Source organism: Misgurnus anguillicaudatus, chromosome 4, assembly GCF_027580225.2.
Source record: "Misgurnus anguillicaudatus chromosome 4, ASM2758022v2, whole genome shotgun sequence".
Taxonomy (NCBI): domain Eukaryota; kingdom Metazoa; phylum Chordata; class Actinopteri; order Cypriniformes; family Cobitidae; genus Misgurnus; species Misgurnus anguillicaudatus.
In genome coordinates this window covers 31,072,150-31,092,102 of record NC_073340.2, presented here as the reverse complement: position 1 = coordinate 31,092,102, position 19,953 = coordinate 31,072,150, and the positions used below count along the sequence as shown (strand labels likewise).

At 39.0% G+C, this 19,953-nt stretch overlaps 1 protein-coding gene across 14 annotated transcripts in view; it reads right to left on the bottom strand.

Moving 5' to 3' along the window:
* The window catches only part of LOC129420804 (scavenger receptor cysteine-rich domain-containing protein DMBT1), a 33,656-nt gene extending 16,382 nt beyond the window's left edge, over positions 1-17,274 (bottom strand). For 12 of the 14 annotated variants that reach the window (XM_073867152.1, XM_073867153.1, XM_073867158.1 and 9 more), the window contains exons 1-12: positions 17,145-17,274; positions 16,920-16,992; positions 15,544-15,576; positions 14,990-15,295; positions 12,886-12,921; positions 12,675-12,716; positions 12,210-12,515; positions 11,320-11,625; positions 6,107-6,142; positions 5,899-5,940; positions 5,446-5,751; positions 4,556-4,861 (exon numbers count right to left, since the gene is read on the bottom strand). In XM_073867152.1, the coding sequence (XP_073723253.1) occupies positions 4,556-4,861; positions 5,446-5,751; positions 5,899-5,940; positions 6,107-6,142; positions 11,320-11,625; positions 12,210-12,515; positions 12,675-12,716; positions 12,886-12,921; positions 14,990-15,295; positions 15,544-15,576; positions 16,920-16,968 (1,768 nt within the window). In that variant the 5' untranslated portion in view covers positions 16,969-16,992; positions 17,145-17,274. The remainder of the gene's footprint in view (positions 1-4,555; positions 4,862-5,445; positions 5,752-5,898; positions 5,941-6,106; positions 6,143-11,319; positions 11,626-12,209; positions 12,516-12,674; positions 12,717-12,885; positions 12,922-14,989; positions 15,296-15,543; positions 15,577-16,919; positions 16,993-17,144) is intronic. The other 2 variants (XM_073867148.1, XM_073867149.1) reach the window with 2 other exon arrangements.
* Between the last annotated feature and the right edge of the window lie 2,679 nt (positions 17,275-19,953).

Below are 19,953 nucleotides of genomic sequence, written 5' to 3'. Positions count from 1 at the left end.
TCAGTGAGGAACCATGAGCCAATGTCCAAGATGATGCAACATTTCTCATGGAGCGCCCTCTCAAGTTAAACGGGCATGGTGTGTTCTGCATTTGATAAGCAAGGGCGATGGTGTTTGCTATTCAGTGAGACATTTTCTGATTATAGACAGCTTTCCCTTTCTGCTGTCCACCATAACAGACAAAGAGCTGGTCTGAGGTCCTAAAGCTTTGGGTTCAGTGTACTTACAACCACAGTGCGCGTACGGGACACAACAAAGCCAGGGCTGGGTCTGCTTCCTTCGGGATAACACTTACAGGCTCACCACCTGATCTCTAAAAGTAGAGGTGAAAACCTTGGGCATGTAGCTGAGCCTGGATCTCAGGGTTATGCTAGAATCAAGGGGCCCAAACTGATTGAATATTTTGCTAATTTTTCCGTGGCATTGTCACGGATCTCCACATTTTTCTGTGGACATACCACAGACTTTCATTACCGTGTCATTGTCACGGATTGGTTACTCAACTCTTTTTCCTATTTTCTTACTATTGTTGCTTCGGTTTAGGGTTAGATTTGGTGTTTGCGTTAGGATGTCACTTGAAGTATTGGTTTACACAATTTTTTTCTGATTTAAGTATGAGAGCGGGTGTGCCAGAGAGCTTGGGTGTCCCACATCAGAGTCCCACCTACCCAGCCACCCATCAGTGGAGTCAGGTGAGTGTTAAACCACAAAACGCCTTCACTTGTGTAGCCACAATGCACACACCGGTGATGACACCGAATATAAAGTCTGTGGTACAGACACAGAAAAATTGGGAGATCCGTGACAATGCCACAGAAATCTTAGCAAAATATTCTATACCACAGAACTTTGTGAGATCATGTTGTTCAGAGGGTACACCAGCCTGGAGAAATGATGGGTCTGACCAAGGAGTGAAAGTGCACTGGCACACTGTTGTGATGGTCACACGGTGCAGGCCTCTTTGCCACACCCCCTCTTGACTCTGCCGTGAAGCCAACGCTAAAGCAGTCTTATGCGGCTTTCACATAGGATGCGGTGTGCGCTGCGCTCGCCGCTGGGTTCGGCGCAGCCAAGCGATTTGTTCTCTGATGGCCAGACCAAAGTAGGCGGGGATTTCAATAAATTACTAAAGTGTTTATATTTGCGTTAAATAGTCGACGAGGAATACAGATACTGATGTTGCTCGTCTCCATTTCACGTAACTTTAAGCATACCTACAACATGCTGCTTGACTTAAAACACACCTGACATGCCAACTTGAATTGCTACGTGTTTCCATGAGACGGCTTTCCTTCCGATGTCTCTGTAGGAGCATAAACTTGTATTATAAAGCTCTGAGAATCCAGAGTATAAGCTTTCATCCATTTTGCTTGTTTGGATGCCCCGTTTCTATTGGCCGCGTGGGTAATCGTCACAGAGCGCAGCGCAAAAGTTAAACTATATTGAACTTTGACCGCGGTGTGAGAGCAAGCTGCGCTCCGCTGCGCTCGCGCTTTGCTCGGCGCAACAAAAAAAACGCCCTCGCGCGGCGCAAGCCATTGAAATGAATGGGTTTCATAGCGCAGCGCACACCGCATCCTATGTGAAAGCCGCATTATATAGTGCGACTCGAGCGGTTTCACGATCGCTGCTGCTGCCATGTTAGGACGTGCGTGCTTTCAATTGACTTCACTTGTCTCCATTGAATCCAATGGGGTTGCTGTGTCCATTTCTTTTACTGTCTATGCATGTTACCCAGGAGCCTTTGAAATGAAGTTCTAAACGTAGGTTCGAGAAGGAGCCTAAACATTCAGTCCTGTCAATCATCCTGAATTTAAGCCAATTTAAGTGAGTCAGTCCTTACGCCTACCAGTGACGATTCATCCGACATCCCTCCTCCGCCCCAAATCTCCTACTTTTTTTTGCTCATTTCTCTCTCTATACAGTCATTCCATGGGGGGGTTTAAACTTGGGTCTTGAGTCGAGCCTCAGGTTCGAGCTCCCTCTGAGGAAAGCATGCAAAGTCTTATTTTACCATCATTCAATAGACTGAATACGCAGACGAACTTGTGAAATAGTTTCAGTGAGACCGCAGTGTTACCACAGAACGTATTTAAGCAAGTAAGAACTGACTGTATAAGTGCTTCTGTTAGACATGTCATTACTTTGACTGAGTCCAGTTCCATACAGATAAAAGAGATCTTCTGCATGGGGGAAAACTTGCTCTTCTCCCAGTTGACCCAAAGTCCAAAACGAGTGAGGTGCCTGAGCACTAAGTCTCTGTGTTCGTAAAGTGTCTGCGAGAATGAGCTATTATAAGCCAGTCTTCAAGATAAGCTAGAATGCATACACTGCACTCTCTCAGGGGGTGTGCGAGAGCCCCCTCCACAAAATTGCGAATACACAGGGAGAGAAAGACATCCTGAGTTGTAAGACTTTGTACTAATATGCCCAACGCAAAGCGGAGAAACTGTCTGTGCCAGGGGAAAAATCTAGACATTAAAGTAAGCGTTCTTCAGGTCAATGGATGCAAATGAATTTTGGGGACAGATGCATTGAAAAATACTTTTCTGCATCAGCATCTTGAACAACATTATGTGAAGTGCACGGTTCAGTGAGTGCAAATCCAAGGTTGGTTGTAACCCAATCGCCTTTCTTGGGTACTATGACGTAAGGGCAGTTAAACCCTGGCCCCATCTGGGCTATAGGGACTGGCTCTATTGCATACTTCTCCAGTAGGACAGCGATCTCTGCATGCAGTATGTGTGCATCGGCATCTTTCACCAAAGTAAAATGGATGCCCGAAAATTTGGAGGGACATGGGGCAAACTGAATCCTGTATCCAATATGATGGATCTGATTAGGCGTGTAAGCCAACGTGATGAGCTGTGAAGTTTTTGCCTGGCTCCCAGGGACAAAGCGAGGGGAATTAACAGCACTACCAGTGTACAAACAGTGGGGCAGCAGAGCAGAGGTGATCACCGGTGTGTGCGTTGTAGCTACCCAAGTGAAGGCGTTATATGGTTTAACACCTGACTCCTCTGATGGGTGGCTGGGTAGGTGGGAGTCTGATGTGGGGTACCTAAGCTCCCCGGCACACCCGCTGGGGATAGAGGAAGGGGAGGACAGGCAGTTTTATGGCCACTCGTAATTCCCAAGTTCCTCTGAAGAACTGGAGAAGGAAGGAGTTCATGACCATCCGCGGGACCCAAATATTTGCTGCATCAGAAACTGCATGGACACAATTACATCTTTAAAAGACGCACTCGCCGTGACACAAGAAAATTGCCGTCTTAAAAAAGACACAAATTCAACTCGTGCTTGCTCTTTTAGGGAAATTGTTCTTTATTGTGCTGAAGTTATGAAGCACGCAGGGGAGTGGCAATGCACACACTCAAATTCAAAACAAAGGAGAGAGATGGAAATCTGCGAGCCTCCACTGTGGTGCCTTTAAGCCAACAAACTTCAGCAATCGCAGCGTACTTCTGAGCAGGTAAGGGAGCTTCCCAATGGCAGTTGATCTGAAGTGATAAAAGCTGATTTGGTATTGCACCTGCCTCTCATTTTATACTCGTGTGGTGGGGCAGCACCAGCAGATGCATATACTGCATGCCAATGTTCATTCCCAATATGTTGTTCACAACGTGACGTTGTACTGGCCGACGGAAAGGGAACAGTATTTTCTTGAACAAATACTTCATTATATTGTATTATTTAAAGCGACACCATGTAATTTTTCAACCTTCATAATACATTTTCAAGACCCTTTACACTCACACAGTGTAAAACCAAACCCTATTCATTCACCAATCAGATCCGAGCGTTTCTCTCTTCTCTCTTCCTCATTTGCTGCGTTCCGCTGTCACTCTCGTGACGTATTACAAAGCGGCAGACCTAAACTCTTGGCCTAAACACATCGGTTTATAGGATTTGGAGCGACAATTTTCACACAAAAGAGAGGAAAAACGAGTGCCATTGCGGAAAATCCTGGTGGCGAGGGAGAGAGAGACAATGCAACAATATTTGTTTCGAAAAGGCAAGAAATACTTCTGGTAGTTTCTCAATTGGAAGGCTGCAGCCTCCGGAGGTCAAATATGCAGGCTGCATTCGTCATCAAGCCTGGTTTATTCAGGTAAACTGAGCATTACATTCGCAAGTCATAAGCATACTGCAACAATTTACGATTAACTAAGTATAATAGTCCACTTTATAATTGTTAATATTCTGAAATAAGACAGTCTTGATGACGTATGCAGCTTAGAAATACGACATCCGGAGGCTGCAACCTTCAGATTGAGAAATGGCTTCTGCCACGAAGAGTTCCTTATCAGAAAGTGACTACGTTTCTCCCTGTTGTCTCAAAATGTTGATCGTTTAGCGTTTTAAATGTTTAGTCTTTAGTTTAGTTTTAAGGTTGGCCAGTTCCTTTCCTTTGCGACAGTGCTGCAGTGCTTGTGGCCTCTAGGGGCGCTAGGCGTGAAAAATACATGTCTAGCACCCCCTAGTGGCCAAAAAGTTCCATTTAATATTTGTACAGTATGCAAAATGTGTATCATCATGAATAAGTTTAACTCACATAGGCAGATGACTCCAGCATCTTCATGGTGTCCACAGTCGTGAGTTCCTCTTGGTGTTGCTGTACAGTTTGTCAGTGTATTTTCATTCCCTGTACACTGTACATCATCCATCCATATTTGTCCTGATCCTTGACCAAAATAAGCATTGCTCTTTGCCTCTGTAGCATTACCACAGCCCAGCTGTCGACAAACCACTGCAGCATCGGATAGATCCCAACCATCATCACAGACAGTTCCCCAAACTCCATTATAAAGAACCTCCACTCTTCCAGAACACAAGTTGCCACCATTCACCAATCTGATGTCTATTATCAATGAAAACATGAAAAGAGAAATGTCAATATTTGTATATGACAAGATTTCTATGTTTTAGAATCTTGTGCAACCAACTAAACAAATAAAGATTCATCTTGAACATTTTCTACATTTTTCTCTCTAAAGTTAAAAATGTTTAGATAAATGACAACCAGACATGTTCTTTTATCAAGCCATTTTCTCTAAAAACAGCCCGACTATTAAACAGCTAAGCAGAAAGTGAGACTGTATTTTGGCAGATTGAAACTAATTACTGTACATGACTTTGAGATCAGATCAGTTCATAAAAACTAGTCATAATGTAATTGTTTCCCATGATCACCACCGGAGGTGTCATAACACAACAAACTTGCTCTACATTACAATGCACCAGCCATAAGTTTGCTTTACCACACAATTACTACAGATCTTTTTCATATTTCAAACACCAAGTACAAATATTTAAAATCACATAAATACAAAAGTGATAACAGCATTTAAATGTATTTTCTTGAATTAATACATTATAACATTGTATAATTTAAAATCTGTATAGTGTGCAAAATATATAACTTCGCAACAAATTTGAACTCACTTTGGCAGATGACTCCAGCATCTTCACCGTGCACACAGTTGTGAGTTCCTCTTGGTGTTGCTGTACAGTTTGTCAGTGTAGTTTCATTCCCTGTACACTGTACATCATCCATCCATATTTGTCCTGATCCTTGACCAAAATAAGCATTGCTCTTTGCCTCTGTAGCAACACCACAGCCCAGCTGTCGACAAACCACTGCAGCATCGGATAGATCCCAACCATCATCACAGACAGTTCCCCAAACTCCATTATAAAGAACCTCCACTCTTCCAGAACACAAATTGTCTCCATTCACCAATCTGATGTCTATTATCAACAAAACAATATAAAAAACAGAAGTGTCAGTGTGGGTTTTAAAGTTGTAACTTGTAACACAGTGTTAAATATGCATATGTGATAAAATAGTAATGACAATAATACACGTGGAAATTTAATCAACCTGAACTTCTTTACCTTTGAATTCTGAGATGGATGTGTTCAATATATATTGTGTTGCTGAAAGAATAAACACACAAATACACAACATTGAAAACAATGCTAAAAATTATAAAACCTTAAACTTGTTTTAGAGATTCATGTCTGTTTATATCCTTTATTTCAACTATTAATTTTATAACCTATAAGAAAAAGATCTGCTTCTAACTCAAATATTTATAATTACCTGTCCTCGGTGTTGCAGTTGTTTGTGTCCTGCCAACTACAGAAAACAAGAGAATAATAAAAGTATTATACAGTACACTTTGATAACAGAGTTACAATAAAATATTAAATCTGACAAATTAAATGGATGTTTACCACACTGAACGTTTTATAAGAATTGTTTGGCTAGTGTAATATTAACTGCAAAGCTGCCATGCATCAAATGATGCTGTATCTTGACATCACTTTGGCATATTGAGACAAAACGCAGGACATTCAGATCAGGACATTCATTTAAACAAAACTAAACAATTAGTCAAAAGATAAAAACTCAGTGCCTGCACAAACCTTCCCGTCTCTAGATGTAAAAAGGCGAAAACTGGGCTTTATGCAGATGGCCAGTGATCTAGGCAAACTGAGAAAGCCAACCCATCTAGGCGGAACTAGGAACGCTGCCCAACATTTTGGCTCCGCAAGATCGACTGCAAAGTGCGGTGTAAGAGTAAAAAATTCTTCTTTTCGAAAAAAGGATTTTAGGCACTGATGTAGCGCAACATGGCACTGCAAGCCAACACATGAAACGATTTCTCAATGTTTCACTGGTTTTAGGAGAGAACACGAGATGAAACCATCACGACACGAAAACTATAGAATCTAGTAAACGTGTTAGGCGTCCCCCGACCCGTAGCTCTACAGATGTCTGTCAGTGAGGAACCATGAGCCAATGTCCAAGATGATGCAACATTTCTCATGGAGCGCCCTCTCAAGTTAAACGGGCATGGTGTGTTCTGCATTTGATAAGCAAGGGCGATGTGTTTGCTATTCAGTGAGACATTTTCTGATTATAGACAGCTTTCCCTTTCTGCTGTCCACCATAACGGACAAAGAGCTGGTCTGAGGTCCTAAAGCTTTGGGTTCGGTGTACTTACAACCACAGTGCGCGTACGGGACACAACAAAGCCAGGGCTGGGTCTGCTTCCTTCGGGATAACACTTACAGGCTCACCACCTGATCTCTAAAAGTAGAGGTGAAAACCTTGGGCATGTAGCTGAGCCTGGATCTCAGGCTTATGCTAGAATCAAGGGGCCCAAACTGATTGAATATTTTGCAAATTTTTCTGTGGACATACCACAGACTTTCATTACCGTGTCATTGTCACGGATTGGTTACTCAACTCTTTTTCCTATTTTCTTACTATTGTCGCTTCGGTTTAGGGTTAGATTTGGTGTTTGCGTTAGGATGTCACTTTAAGTATTGGTTTACAAAATTTTTTCTGATTTAAGTATGAGAGCAGGTGTGCCAGAGAGCTTGGGTGTCCCACATCAGAGTCCCACCTACCCAGCCCCCCATCAGTGGAGTCAGGTGAGTGTTAAACCACAAAACGCCTTCACTTGTGTAGCCACAATGCACACACCGGTGATGACACCGAATATAAAGTCTGTGGTACAGACACAGAAAAATTGGGAGATCCGTGACAATGCCATAGAAATCTTAGCAAACTATTCTATACCACAGAACTTTGTGAGATCATGTTGTTCAGAGGGTACACCAGCCTGGAGAAATGATGGGTCTGACCAAGGAGTGAAAGTGCACTGGCACACTGTTGTGATGGTCACACGGTGCAGGCCTCTTTGCCACACCCTCCTCTTGACTCTGCCGTGAAGCCAACGCTAAAGCAGTCTTATGCGGCTTTCACATAGGATGCGGTGTGCGCTGCGCTCGCCGCTGGGTTCGGCGCAGCCAAGCGATTTGTTCTCTGATGGCCAGACCAAAGTAGGCGGGGTTTTCAATAAATTACTACAGTGTTTATATTTGCGTTAAATAGTCGACGAGGAATACAGAGACTGATGTTGCTCGTCTCCATTTCACGTAACTTTAAGCATACCTACAACAAGCTGCTTGACTTAAAACACACCTGACATGCCAACTTGAATTGCTACGTGTTTCCATGAGACGGCTTTCCTTCCGATGTCTCTGTAGGAGCATAAACTTGTATTATAAAGCTCTGAGAATCCAGAGTATAAGCTTTCATCCATTTTGCTTGTTTGGATGCCCCGTTTCTATTGGCCGCGTGGGTAATCGTCACAGAGCGCAGCGCAAAAGTTAAACTATATTGAACTTTGACCGCGGTGTGAGAGCAAGCTGCGCTCCGCTGCGCTCGCGCTTTGCTCGGCGCAACAAAAAAACGCCCTCGCGCGGCGCAAGCCATTGAAATGAATGGGTTTCATAGCGCAGCGCACACCGCATCCTATGTGAAAGCCGCATTATATAGTGCGACTCGAGCGGTTTCACGATCGCTGCTGCTGCCATGTTAGGACGTGCGTGCTTTCAATTGACTTCACTTGTCTCCATTGAATTCAATGGGGTTGCTGTGTCCATTTCTTTTACTGTCTATGCATGTTACCCAGGAGCCTTTGAAATGAAGTTCTAAACGTAGGTTCGAGAAGGAGCCTAAACATTCAGTCCTGTCAATCATCCTGAATTTAAGCCAATTTAAGTGAGTCAGTCCTTACGCCTACCAGTGACGATTCATCCGACATCCCTCCTCCGCCCCAAATCTCCTACTTTTTTTTGCTCATTTCTCTCTCTATACAGTCATTCCATGGGGGGGTTTAAACTTGGGTCTTGAGTCGAGCCTCAGGTTCGAGCTCCCTCTGAGGAAAGCATGCAAAGTCTTATTTTACCATCATTCAATAGACTGAATACGCAGACGAACTTGTGAAATAGTTTCAGTGAGACCGCAGTGTTACCACAGAACGTATTTAAGCAAGTAAGAACTGACTGTATAAGTGCTTCTGTTAGACATGTCATTACTTTGACTGAGTCCAGTTCCATACAGATAAAAGAGATCTTCTGCATGGGGGAAAACTTGCTCTTCTCCCAGTTGACCCAAAGTCCAAAACGAGTGAGGTGCCTGAGCACTAAGTCTCTGTGTTCGTAAAGTGTCTGCGAGAATGAGCTATTATAAGCCAGTCTTCAAGATAAGCTAGAATGCATACACTGCACTCTCTCAGGGGGTGTGCGAGAGCCCCCTCCACAAAATTGCGAATACACAGGGAGAGAAAGACATCCTGAGTTGTAAGACTTTGTACTAATATGCCCAACGCAAAGCGGAGAAACTGTCTGTGCCAGGGGAAAAATCTAGACATTAAAGTAAGCGTTCTTCAGGTCAATGGATGCAAATGAATTTTGGGGACAGATGCATTGAAAAATACTTTTCTGCATCAGCATCTTGAACAACATTATGTGAAGTGCACGGTTCAGTGAGTGCAAATCCAAGGTTGGTTGTAACCCAATCGCCTTTCTTGGGTACTATGACGTAAGGGCAGTTAAACCCTGGCCCCATCTGGGCTATAGGGACTGGCTCTATTGCATACTTCTCCAGTAGGACAGCGATCTCTGCATGCAGTATGTGTGCATCGGCATCTTTCACCAAAGTAAAATGGATGCCCGAAAATTTGGAGGGACATGGGGCAAACTGAATCCTGTATCCAATATGATGGATCTGATTAGGCGTGTAAGCCAACGTGATGAGCTGTGAAGTTTTTGCCTGGCTCCCAGGGACAAAGCGAGGGGAATTAACAGCACTACCAGTGTACAAACAGTGGGGCAGCAGAGCAGAGGTGATCACCGGTGTGTGCGTTGTAGCTACCCAAGTGAAGGCGTTATATGGTTTAACACCTGACTCCTCTGATGGGTGGCTGGGTAGGTGGGAGTCTGATGTGGGGTACCTAAGCTCCCCGGCACACCCGCTGGGGATAGAGGAAGGGGAGGACAGGCAGTTTTATGGCCACTCGTAATTCCCAAGTTCCTCTGAAGAACTGGAGAAGGAAGGAGTTCATGACCATCCGCGGGACCCAAATATTTGCTGCATCAGAAACTGCATGGACACAATTACATCTTTAAAAGACGCACTCGCCGTGACACAAGAAAATTGCCGTCTTAAAAAAGACACAAATTCAACTCGTGCTTGCTCTTTTAGGGAAATTGTTCTTTATTGTGCTGAAGTTATGAAGCACGCAGGGGAGTGGCAATGCACACACTCAAATTTAAAACAAAGGAGAGAGGTGGAAATCTGCGAGCCTCCACTGTGGTGCCTTTAAGCCAACAAACTTCAGCAATCGCAGCGTACTTCTGAGCAGGTAAGGGAGCTTCCCAATGGCAGTTGATCTGAAGTGATAAAAGCTGATTTGGTATTGCACCTGCCTCTCATTTTATACTCGTGTGGTGGGGCAGCACCAGCAGATGCATATACTGCATGCCAATGTTCATTCCAAATATGTTGTTCACAACGTGACGTTGTACTGGCCGACGGAAAGGGAACAGTATTTTCTTGAACAAATACTTCATTATATTGTATTATTTAAAGCGACACCATGTAATTTTTCAACCTTCATAATACATTTTCAAGACCCTTTACACTCACACAGTGTAAAACCAAACCCTATTCATTCACCAATCAGATCCGAGCGTTTCTCTCTTCTCTCTTCCTCATTTGCTGCGTTCCGCTGTCACTCGCGTGACGTATTACAAAGCGGCAGACCTAAACTCTTGGCCTAAACACATCGGTTTATAGGATTTGGAGCGACAATTTTCACACAAAAGAGAGGAAAAACGAGTGCCATTGCGGAAAATCCTGGTGGCGAGGGAGAGAGAGACAATGCAACAATATTTGTTTCGAAAAAGGCAAGGAAATACTTCTGGTCGTTTCTCAATTGGAAGGCTGCAGCCTCCGGAGGTCAAATATGCAGGCTGCATACGTCATCAAGCCTAGTTTATTAAGGTAAACTGAGCATTACATTCGCAAGTCATAAGCATACTGCAACAATTTACGATTAACTAAGTATAATAGTCAACTTTATAATTGTTAATATTCTGAAATAAGACAGTCTTGATGACGTATGCAGCTTAGAAATACGACATCCAGGGGCTGCAACCTTCAGATTGAGAAATGGCTTCTGCCACGAAGAGTTCCTTATCAGAAAGTTGTAACATGACTGCGTTTCTCCCTGTTGTCTCAAAATGTTGATCGTTTAGCGTTTTAAATGTTTAGTTTTTAGTTTAGTTTTAAGGTTGGCCAGTTCCTTTCCTTTGCGACAGTGCTGCAGTGCTTGTGGCCTCTAGGGGCGCTAGGCGTGAAAAATACATGTCTAGCACCCCCTAGTGGCCAAAAAGTTCCATTTAATATTTGTACAGTATGCAGAATGTGTATCATCATGAATAAGTTTAACTCACTTTGGCAGATGACTCCAGCATCTTCATTATGTCCACAGTTGTGAATTCCTCTTGGTGTTGCTGTACAGTTTGTCAGTGTAGTTTCATTCCCTGTACACTGTACATCATCCATCCATATTTGTCCTGATCCTTGACCAAAATAAGCATCGCTCTTTGCCTCTGTAGCATTACCACAGCCCAGCTGTCGACAAACCACTGCAGCATCTGATAGATCCCAACCATCATCACAGACAGTTCCCCAAACTCCATTATAAAGAACCTCCACTCTTCCAGAACACAAGTTGCCACCATTCACCAATCTGATGTCTATTATCAATGAAAACATGAAAAGAGAAATGTCAATATTTGTATATGACAAGATTTCTATGTTTAAGAATCTTGTGCAACCAACTAAACAAATAAAGATTAATCTTAAACATTTTCTACATTTTTCTCTCTAAAGTTAAAAATGTTTAGATAAATGACAACCAGACATGTTCTTTTATCAAGCCATTTTCTCTAAAAACAGCCCGACTATTAAACAGCTAAGCAGAAAGTGAGACTGTATTTTGGCAGATTGAAACTAATTACTGTACATGACTTTGAGATCAGATCAGTTCATAAAAACTAGTCATAATGTAATTGTTTCCCATGATCACCACCGGAGGTGTCATAACACAACAAACTTGCTCTACATTACAATGCGCCAGCCATAAGTTTGCTTTACCACACAATTACTACAGAACTGTTTCATGTTTCAAACACCAAGTACAAATATTTAAAATCGCATAAATACAAAAGTGATAACAGCATTTAAATGTATTTTCTTGAATTAATACATTATAACATTGTATAATTTAAAATCTGTATAGTGTGCAAAATATATAACTTCGCAACAAATTTGAACTCACTTTGGCAGATGACTCCAGCATCTTCACCGTGCACACAGTTGTGAGTTCCTCTTGGTGTTGCTGTACAGTTTGTCAGTGTAGTTTCATTCCCTGCACATTGTACATCATCCATCCATATTTGTCCTGATCCTTGACCAAAATAAGCATTGCTCTTTGCCTCTGTAGCAACACCACAGCCCAGCTGTCGACAAACCACTGCAGCATCTGATAGATCCCAAAAATCATCACAGACGGTCCCCCAAACTCCATTATAAAGAACCTCCACTCTTCCAGAACACAAGTTGCCACCATTCACCAATCTGATGTCTATTTTATTAACAAAACAACATAAAAAAACAGAAGTGGCAGTGTGGGTTTTAATGTTGTGACATGTAATACTGTGTAAGACATGTATATGTAATAAAATATTAATAATAATAATAATAATAATAATAGTGGAAATGTTATAAACCTGAACTTCTTTACCTTTGAATCCTGAGATGGGTGTGTTTGATATCTCTTGTGTAGCTAAAAAATTTAACACAAAAATACACAACATTGAAAACAATGCTAAATATGATAAAACCTTAAAGTTATTTTATAGACGTATGTCTGTTTAAATAATTTAATTCAAAAATGCTTTATTTTACAACCTATAAGAAAAAGATCTGCTTCTAATTCAAATATCTGTACTTACATGTACTTGGTGTTGCAGTTGTTTGTGTCCCGCCAACTGAAGATAGCAAGAGATTGTTACAATATTCATACAGTACGCTTCAATAACAGATTTAGTAAAATATCAACCCTGACAAATTAAAAGGATGTTAACCAAGACACTGACTGGACGTGTAATTACCTTGTACATATAAATATGTTGTACTTACAGACAAATGTGTGGTACTTACTTTTGAGTATCTACATGGTAGGTAAAGGGTATCATTATTGTACTTACCAGTGGTACATACTTGGAAGTTATTCTACAGTAGGTATGTTTTGGGTAATATTAGATATATACTTACAGTGTAGGTATATTGTAATTTACAAAACACTACTGTATTACAAATGAATCTACAATATATGTTTTTAGTACTTACAGGCAAGTGTGGGTTAATGACAGGTACTTATAGTGTACATATATGATAACCAGGGCCAGACAGAATTTGCAGACTTTTTTATTTTTCTGTGGAAAATGTTTGGGAAAAAATCTGCAGAATGATTTTAAATGTTTTAAAGAGATATTAGAAAATTTAAGCGGTAGCTACAGTATTACAAAATTGCATCTAAAATAATTACTTTTTAAAGGCTTACAATGAAAATGATGCACCAAATCAATGAGTCCTCTGAATTAAACTGGACCAACATGAATGTGCATGTCAATATATTATTATATTTTGTATATAAAATTACATATATTATTGTTTATAGTGATATCTATTATGGCAGAATATAAAGCTTCTGCTAATATTTTCGCATTATACATTTATACGAATGTTATAATTTTTTCATTTTATATAAATCATGACAAGAGCATTGTCTTGTAGAATCAAGTGAGATCTCCTTAACTCCGAGGTAAGTTTTATTTAATCTCAAATATCAAACGGTTTGTGCTTTCATCATTAAAAACAATCACAGCAAACAGCACGCGGAGTGTTTATGTACTGATTGTCAATGATGACTCACAAACACGTACGGGATAGGCTATGTATGTGTGTTGTTGTCAATGACGGCTCACAAACACGCACAGGGTGTGTGCTTGCTTGTCAATGACGGGCATTAAATCCGCAGAGTTTTGTGCGGAAATCTGTGGGCGTGGATTCTCTATAACTACACCATAAGTATCTGGTATTACCCATTATTTAACTAGAGTTTCATAATAACTACCAAATAATGTATGTAGCCTCAGCCTACCACTGGTAAGTACAGTAATGATATCCTTTAATTACCATACTCAAAATAAGTATCACACATTTACATTTTATTTAACTGCTTTGTTGAATTTAATGCATTTAAGATTCGAGTGTTACATGATCACATGATTTTTACTAGTGATGGGCAATCCGGCTCTTTTCATGGATTTGACCCTTACGGCTCCAGCTCTTTATGAACTTTTAGTATCTGGGCGACTTCTTTTTAAAGCCTAATGTAGCAATTGTGAATGGTTTGGTATGCAATTTTTGTATCAATTGTTTTTATAAAAGCTGTATTTTTATGATTTTTTGTCAAAAATTACATAGTTATTTAATTAACGTTATAATAAAACTTTAATTAAACAATTGAACAATGAACACAGAACCACAGCAAACCAAATAAATAAAGTCAAAATTAGTCTTTAGTGTAGGTTAGCATTTAGAAATATTTAATGCCTCAGCTTGCCTCAACTTTCTTCTTCTTTTTGGTAAATGCCTTACATTATACTGGCCTGTTACTGTACCACTACACTGGCTTTTTGCAGCATATATCCCACATTATTCTTTCACATAACAGTATAATCCTAGTCTGTCTTCCCATTTGATTGGATGCATCTTGTGCCACATACAAATAGGTCCCGCCCCTGCCTGCGGCTGAAGATTCGGCTCTCGTTGACGGGAGTCGGCTCTTCTCGTTCACTACAAAGAATCGGCTCTTCGCGAATGACCCATCACTAATTTTTACATGATTTTTGTTTTTGTATGTAATATTGCATGTAAACTTTTATAATCTTTTTGCCAATTGGGGTTTCGTCTAGTGTGTCAAAATAGCTAGAAACGTCTCTGTCTGTATAGTTTGCAAAATGTGTATCATCATAAATAAGTTGAACTCACATTGGCAGATAACTCCAGCATCTTCACCGTGTGCACAGTTGTGAATTCCTCTTGGTGTTGATGAACAGTTTGTCAGTGTAGTTTCATCTCCTGCACACTGTACATCATCCATCCATATTTGTCCTGATCCTTCACCAAAATAAGCATTGCTCTTTGCCTCTGTAGCATAACCACAGCCCAGCTGTCGACAAACCACTGCAGCATCTGATAGATCCCAATAATCATCACAGACGGTCCCCCAAACTCCATTATAAAGAACCTCCACTCTTCCAGAACACAAGTTGCCACCATTCACCAATCTGATGTCTATTATCAACAAAACAATATAAAAAACACAAGAACACTGTGTTAAACATGTATACATGATAAACATTAGTAATAATGCAGCTTTGATGCAGCTGAAATATAAACCTGATAAATACAAAACATTGAAAATATTTGATGAAGAAACTTCAAACCTATTTTAGACTTGTGTCTGTTTATATCCTATAATTCAACTAGCATCCATTTTATATGAAAAAATATTTGCTTTTAATTTGAATATCTGTAATTACCTGTACTTGGTGGTATAGTTAGTGTCCAGACAACTACGTAAAGAAAAAGAGAGCTGTTTACATTTTCATTCAGTACACTTCGAAAACAGATTTACAGTACATTAGCAACCCTGGCAGTACAAAGAACATATGGATGTTAACCAAGAAACTGAACTGTAATTTTTTTTAACTATGAATAAGTTGTTATAACTTATAGTTGAACAATATAGTTGAAATAAGTCAACTTCATTTTAAAAGTTAAAGCAACTCATTTCTTGTCAAGATAAATAATAGTTTAGAGTTGATTAAACAAGAAAGTTAAGGCAGCTAATTATTGTTTACAGTATTTTATGTAACATTCAGTCAATAACAATGTTATTTTAGTGTAGTCATAGTCCCTTTCACAGCTACGGTCTTTCCTGGTAATTAACTGGTAAGTTGCCATTAACGGGTCATGTGTGAACAGAACCTTTCCGGTAAGGTTGTAAGATTACCAGTAATTTACCGGTAAGCGCTATGTGTGAACGAAAAATTTAGGATTACTGGCATTAATGCTGTGTTCCAGGCAGGTTCCAATGGCTAAAGAGAAACTCCAAAGCGATAAGCATTTCTGTAGTCTAAAGCTATACTTCACCTCTTATTATGTTTGATTGAAGTTTGCATTTGCTGAAATTCATTTTTGCTTCAAGTTCGCTTCTTTTTAGTACTGTTCACTTGAATGCTTCCTTTTTAAATCATAAAGACCTTTCTGTTTGGTTTATAACATCAGCATTAACCTATTAATCATATTAATATGTTATAGGTGGAGCTAAGACTTTCCCAAACACATTTTCGAAAATAGTGTCTGTTGTAGTTGCCGGCAAAGGATCCAGGTATGAATTTTTGTCAATATCACACACCCCTAGGCTGCATAAATGTGCAAAGGTAAGCTATTATTAGAGTAATAAGTTATTTTACACTTTTATGTGCATGCCCAGTTACTTGATTGGTCATGTTTCATGCGTTTATGGTCGTGTATAGTGTGAATGGAGATTTTTTTTAAATGCCAGTATAAACGAGGATCATATTCATTTTAAAATGCCGTTTTAAAACGCAAATGCTCTAATGTAAACAGGGTTTACTGTTATTTTGATTCTGATGTGTGAATGACGACTCTCTGGTAAAAAGACGGAACGTCACTGCATGTGTGAACAGCACATTTTTGTATTTACTGGTAAATTCATTCTGGTAAATTCATTCTGGTAATCTACCAGAATTACTGTGTGAAAGAGGCTATTGACAATGTTTTTAATTAACTTAATTAAATTCTTTTAGTCAAGATAAAAAAGATTAAGTTGAAATGACTTGGAGTTGGTTTTATTAAAAAAATGAAGGCAACCAGTATATAAAACTCTTACCATTAGTCATCAGCAATAGCGACACATACAATAAGATTAGAAACCTCATAGTGACAAACTTTACTTCTTGCACCTGCATTTAGACACAACAAGAGGTAATGTATACTTGTTTTACATTCATTTTAATGATTTGTTTATTTATAGAGTTAATGAAGTACAACAAACAATATATCAGTATATCAGAATAAAATAATTGAAGAGAAATCTCTTTTTATATAATTTTACCTGTGAATGAATGTAGATTGTGGACTCTTTTCATCAGTCTCTTCAGGATAAAGTGATGCTGAAGTACATTCCGATTCATATGAGCACTTCAATATATATATATGTGTGGGTGGACCTTGACTAAAACCAGAATTACTAGAAGTTTTGGTAACAATGTAATAATAGCACTAACACCAGTCTATTGTTCTCATGAGAATTCCTATTGAAAATGATGTACACTTTTAAATAAAATCAATCATATCTTTCAAATCAACACAGACAAAAGGTATATCAATAATAGTTAAACTTCTCATTCTTACTGAGATAAAGGCCTTGTGACAATTCTTCTGGCATCACTGAGATAAAGCAAATTATTATTATTTTTTTCAGGTTAACCAGAATACAGCAGTGTATATAAAATGTTTTAGTAAATGTGGGTGGGTCGAAACTTGAACTGCAAATACTGTTTAAAAAAGACCATTAATCAGTTCTTTTCTATCATTTTTTACTTCCTTGTAGAGCTGAAAAAAGACTTCCTGTTCATACAATGTACTTATTGTATAACTTTGTAAGTAGGTAACACCCCTGGCCTGAACCAAACCCTAAACCGTATATATAAAGATATGTTTCCAGTATTTATTTATTTTTTACTAATGTTAGTGCATTGCAAGTTCACACACTGTATGCTAAAGAGCAACCCAGGTTCCACAGTAGTCATCAAATCATAGGCAATCTCAAATGAAGCTCTCTTTGATTGAACAGGTTTAATAAAAAATTAAAATATCATTATAAAACAATTTTGTCAAATGATTTAATATAAACATTTTATGACAAATCACTAGTAGGACAGACAGAAATGTATAACATTAATGTAATATGTGTTATACAGTAACCATCTTAATGGGATCAGAGAGGTCCAGACATAAAAAAAATTATCATTGTTGATATTTGAAATCAAAACTCCTTGCTTCATGCTCTGCCCCCATATTAAGGAACACCAAACATCACTCATTAGACAGATCACTAGGAAGTCTGATTTATTGCCCATGTACAATAAAAGAGTGCATGGCCCTACACAAACAATCCAATTTCTGATTTAAAAAAATTAAGAGTTTTGTTCCAAGACGCTATAAATCCATTTTGACTAATTTCGGTAAAAATGTGTGATTATCAAGATAAAAACCAATATGTTCTGTAACAACCGTCCACATAGCATCTTTAGGTTATAATAACATAAAAAATTCAAATCCATAATTAGATTTTTAAAGATTTATGATAAAAAACTGTTCTTTTTTTTCAAAATGCTATAAATCTATTGCATGAATATATATGTGCATTCATCTTTGCCATGTTATATTCATTTAGTTGACTAGTGGTATACACTGATTACAAAATAAACATTAATGGCATTAATCAAAACACTTACTTTGTCATATTAAGAACACTGTCATTGCTGCTGTCATCCTTGGGACGCTGTTGCTGAAGTTTTTTGACAGGATCAGCTATAAAATGTTTTAGTCCTGTTCGATTTTCGTTGACTTTGAGTAAAATTAAAGGAAAAGAAAAGGAAGACTGGCGTTTGTCGAGTTTTGGGAAAAAAGAAAGAAAAGATTACAGAATAACACGGCGGATATTCTGATTTTGCGTAAAATGAAGATTATAAAACGGCTCGTTCTGGTTCTTCATTCTGATTGGTTGAAACGCGTCATAGATCATAGATATTATTGAGTCATTTCGTCAATAAAGAGAAAACGTTCTCTGGGTTGTTTTGGTCTTAAATGGATATTTCCGCTATTATCCACTAGATGGGAATCTTACCCAACTTAAAACAAACTTGGTGGATTTAGCGTAAAGTGTGAGTTTTGATGGCTCTGAATCTTATCTCTTACAAAAGTTCTTCACAAAAATTGAATTATCTCCGATTTTGAAAATTTGAGAGGTGATAACTGATAACGGAGAACAAATGAAGGTAGGATGAAACGTTTTTTGTTGTTGTTGTTGGAAAGCGGATGGTCTGTTCTTTCATTTGATATTTTATGTTTATTTAAAGAAGATAATTTTTCTGTAAGGCATTAAACTAAAACTGGGTGGCAACTTAAAAAAAAAAACGCTGACGGGAAAAGAGTTCAGCATGCTTCCAAGCATATTTGATCATCACTTCAACAGTTGCTGGATATAAATGTTAATGTATATTTTAGATGAATGTTGATTTATAAAATAAACACCACAGTCTTAAATTATATTTTCATTGTGTCTTTGCGCGTCTGTGTTGCTTGAGAATTTCACTCTGTTTCAGTCACACTTGATTCTGAGGAACTACTTTGTTTGGCGGAAGAGCAATATTTGTACTAATATAATTACAACTTATTTGTGTTTCATTTTGTGAAACCCTGCTATGCATATGAAGTAACCGTTTTATAAATGCAATAAACCCCTGTGAAGCAGTGGGGTTCGCGTCGTGCCTAACAACGCCCCTTAGCTGTTATAAAATGCACTGGTAACCCACTGCTTCTTGGGGTTTATTGCTTTTATTTACTTTTTAATACTGACCTGATACAATACTGATTTTGGTGGTAACTAAGTGGTGTTTATCACGTTTTGGAAATAAACTTTTCATATATTAGTATAATTCATAATGTAAAATGAAAGATGCCCAGTTAACATTACAATTCGATCAAGTAAAAACAAGTTGTACAAGTAAGGGATAATGTATTGGCTGTTACAGCTTTTAAGTAATGCAAGGAACATTTAATATTGATCTGAAATATATTATTTGCTAATTTTTAACAAATACTAACCTTCCATGCGGAAACCATGTTTACTTTTGGTT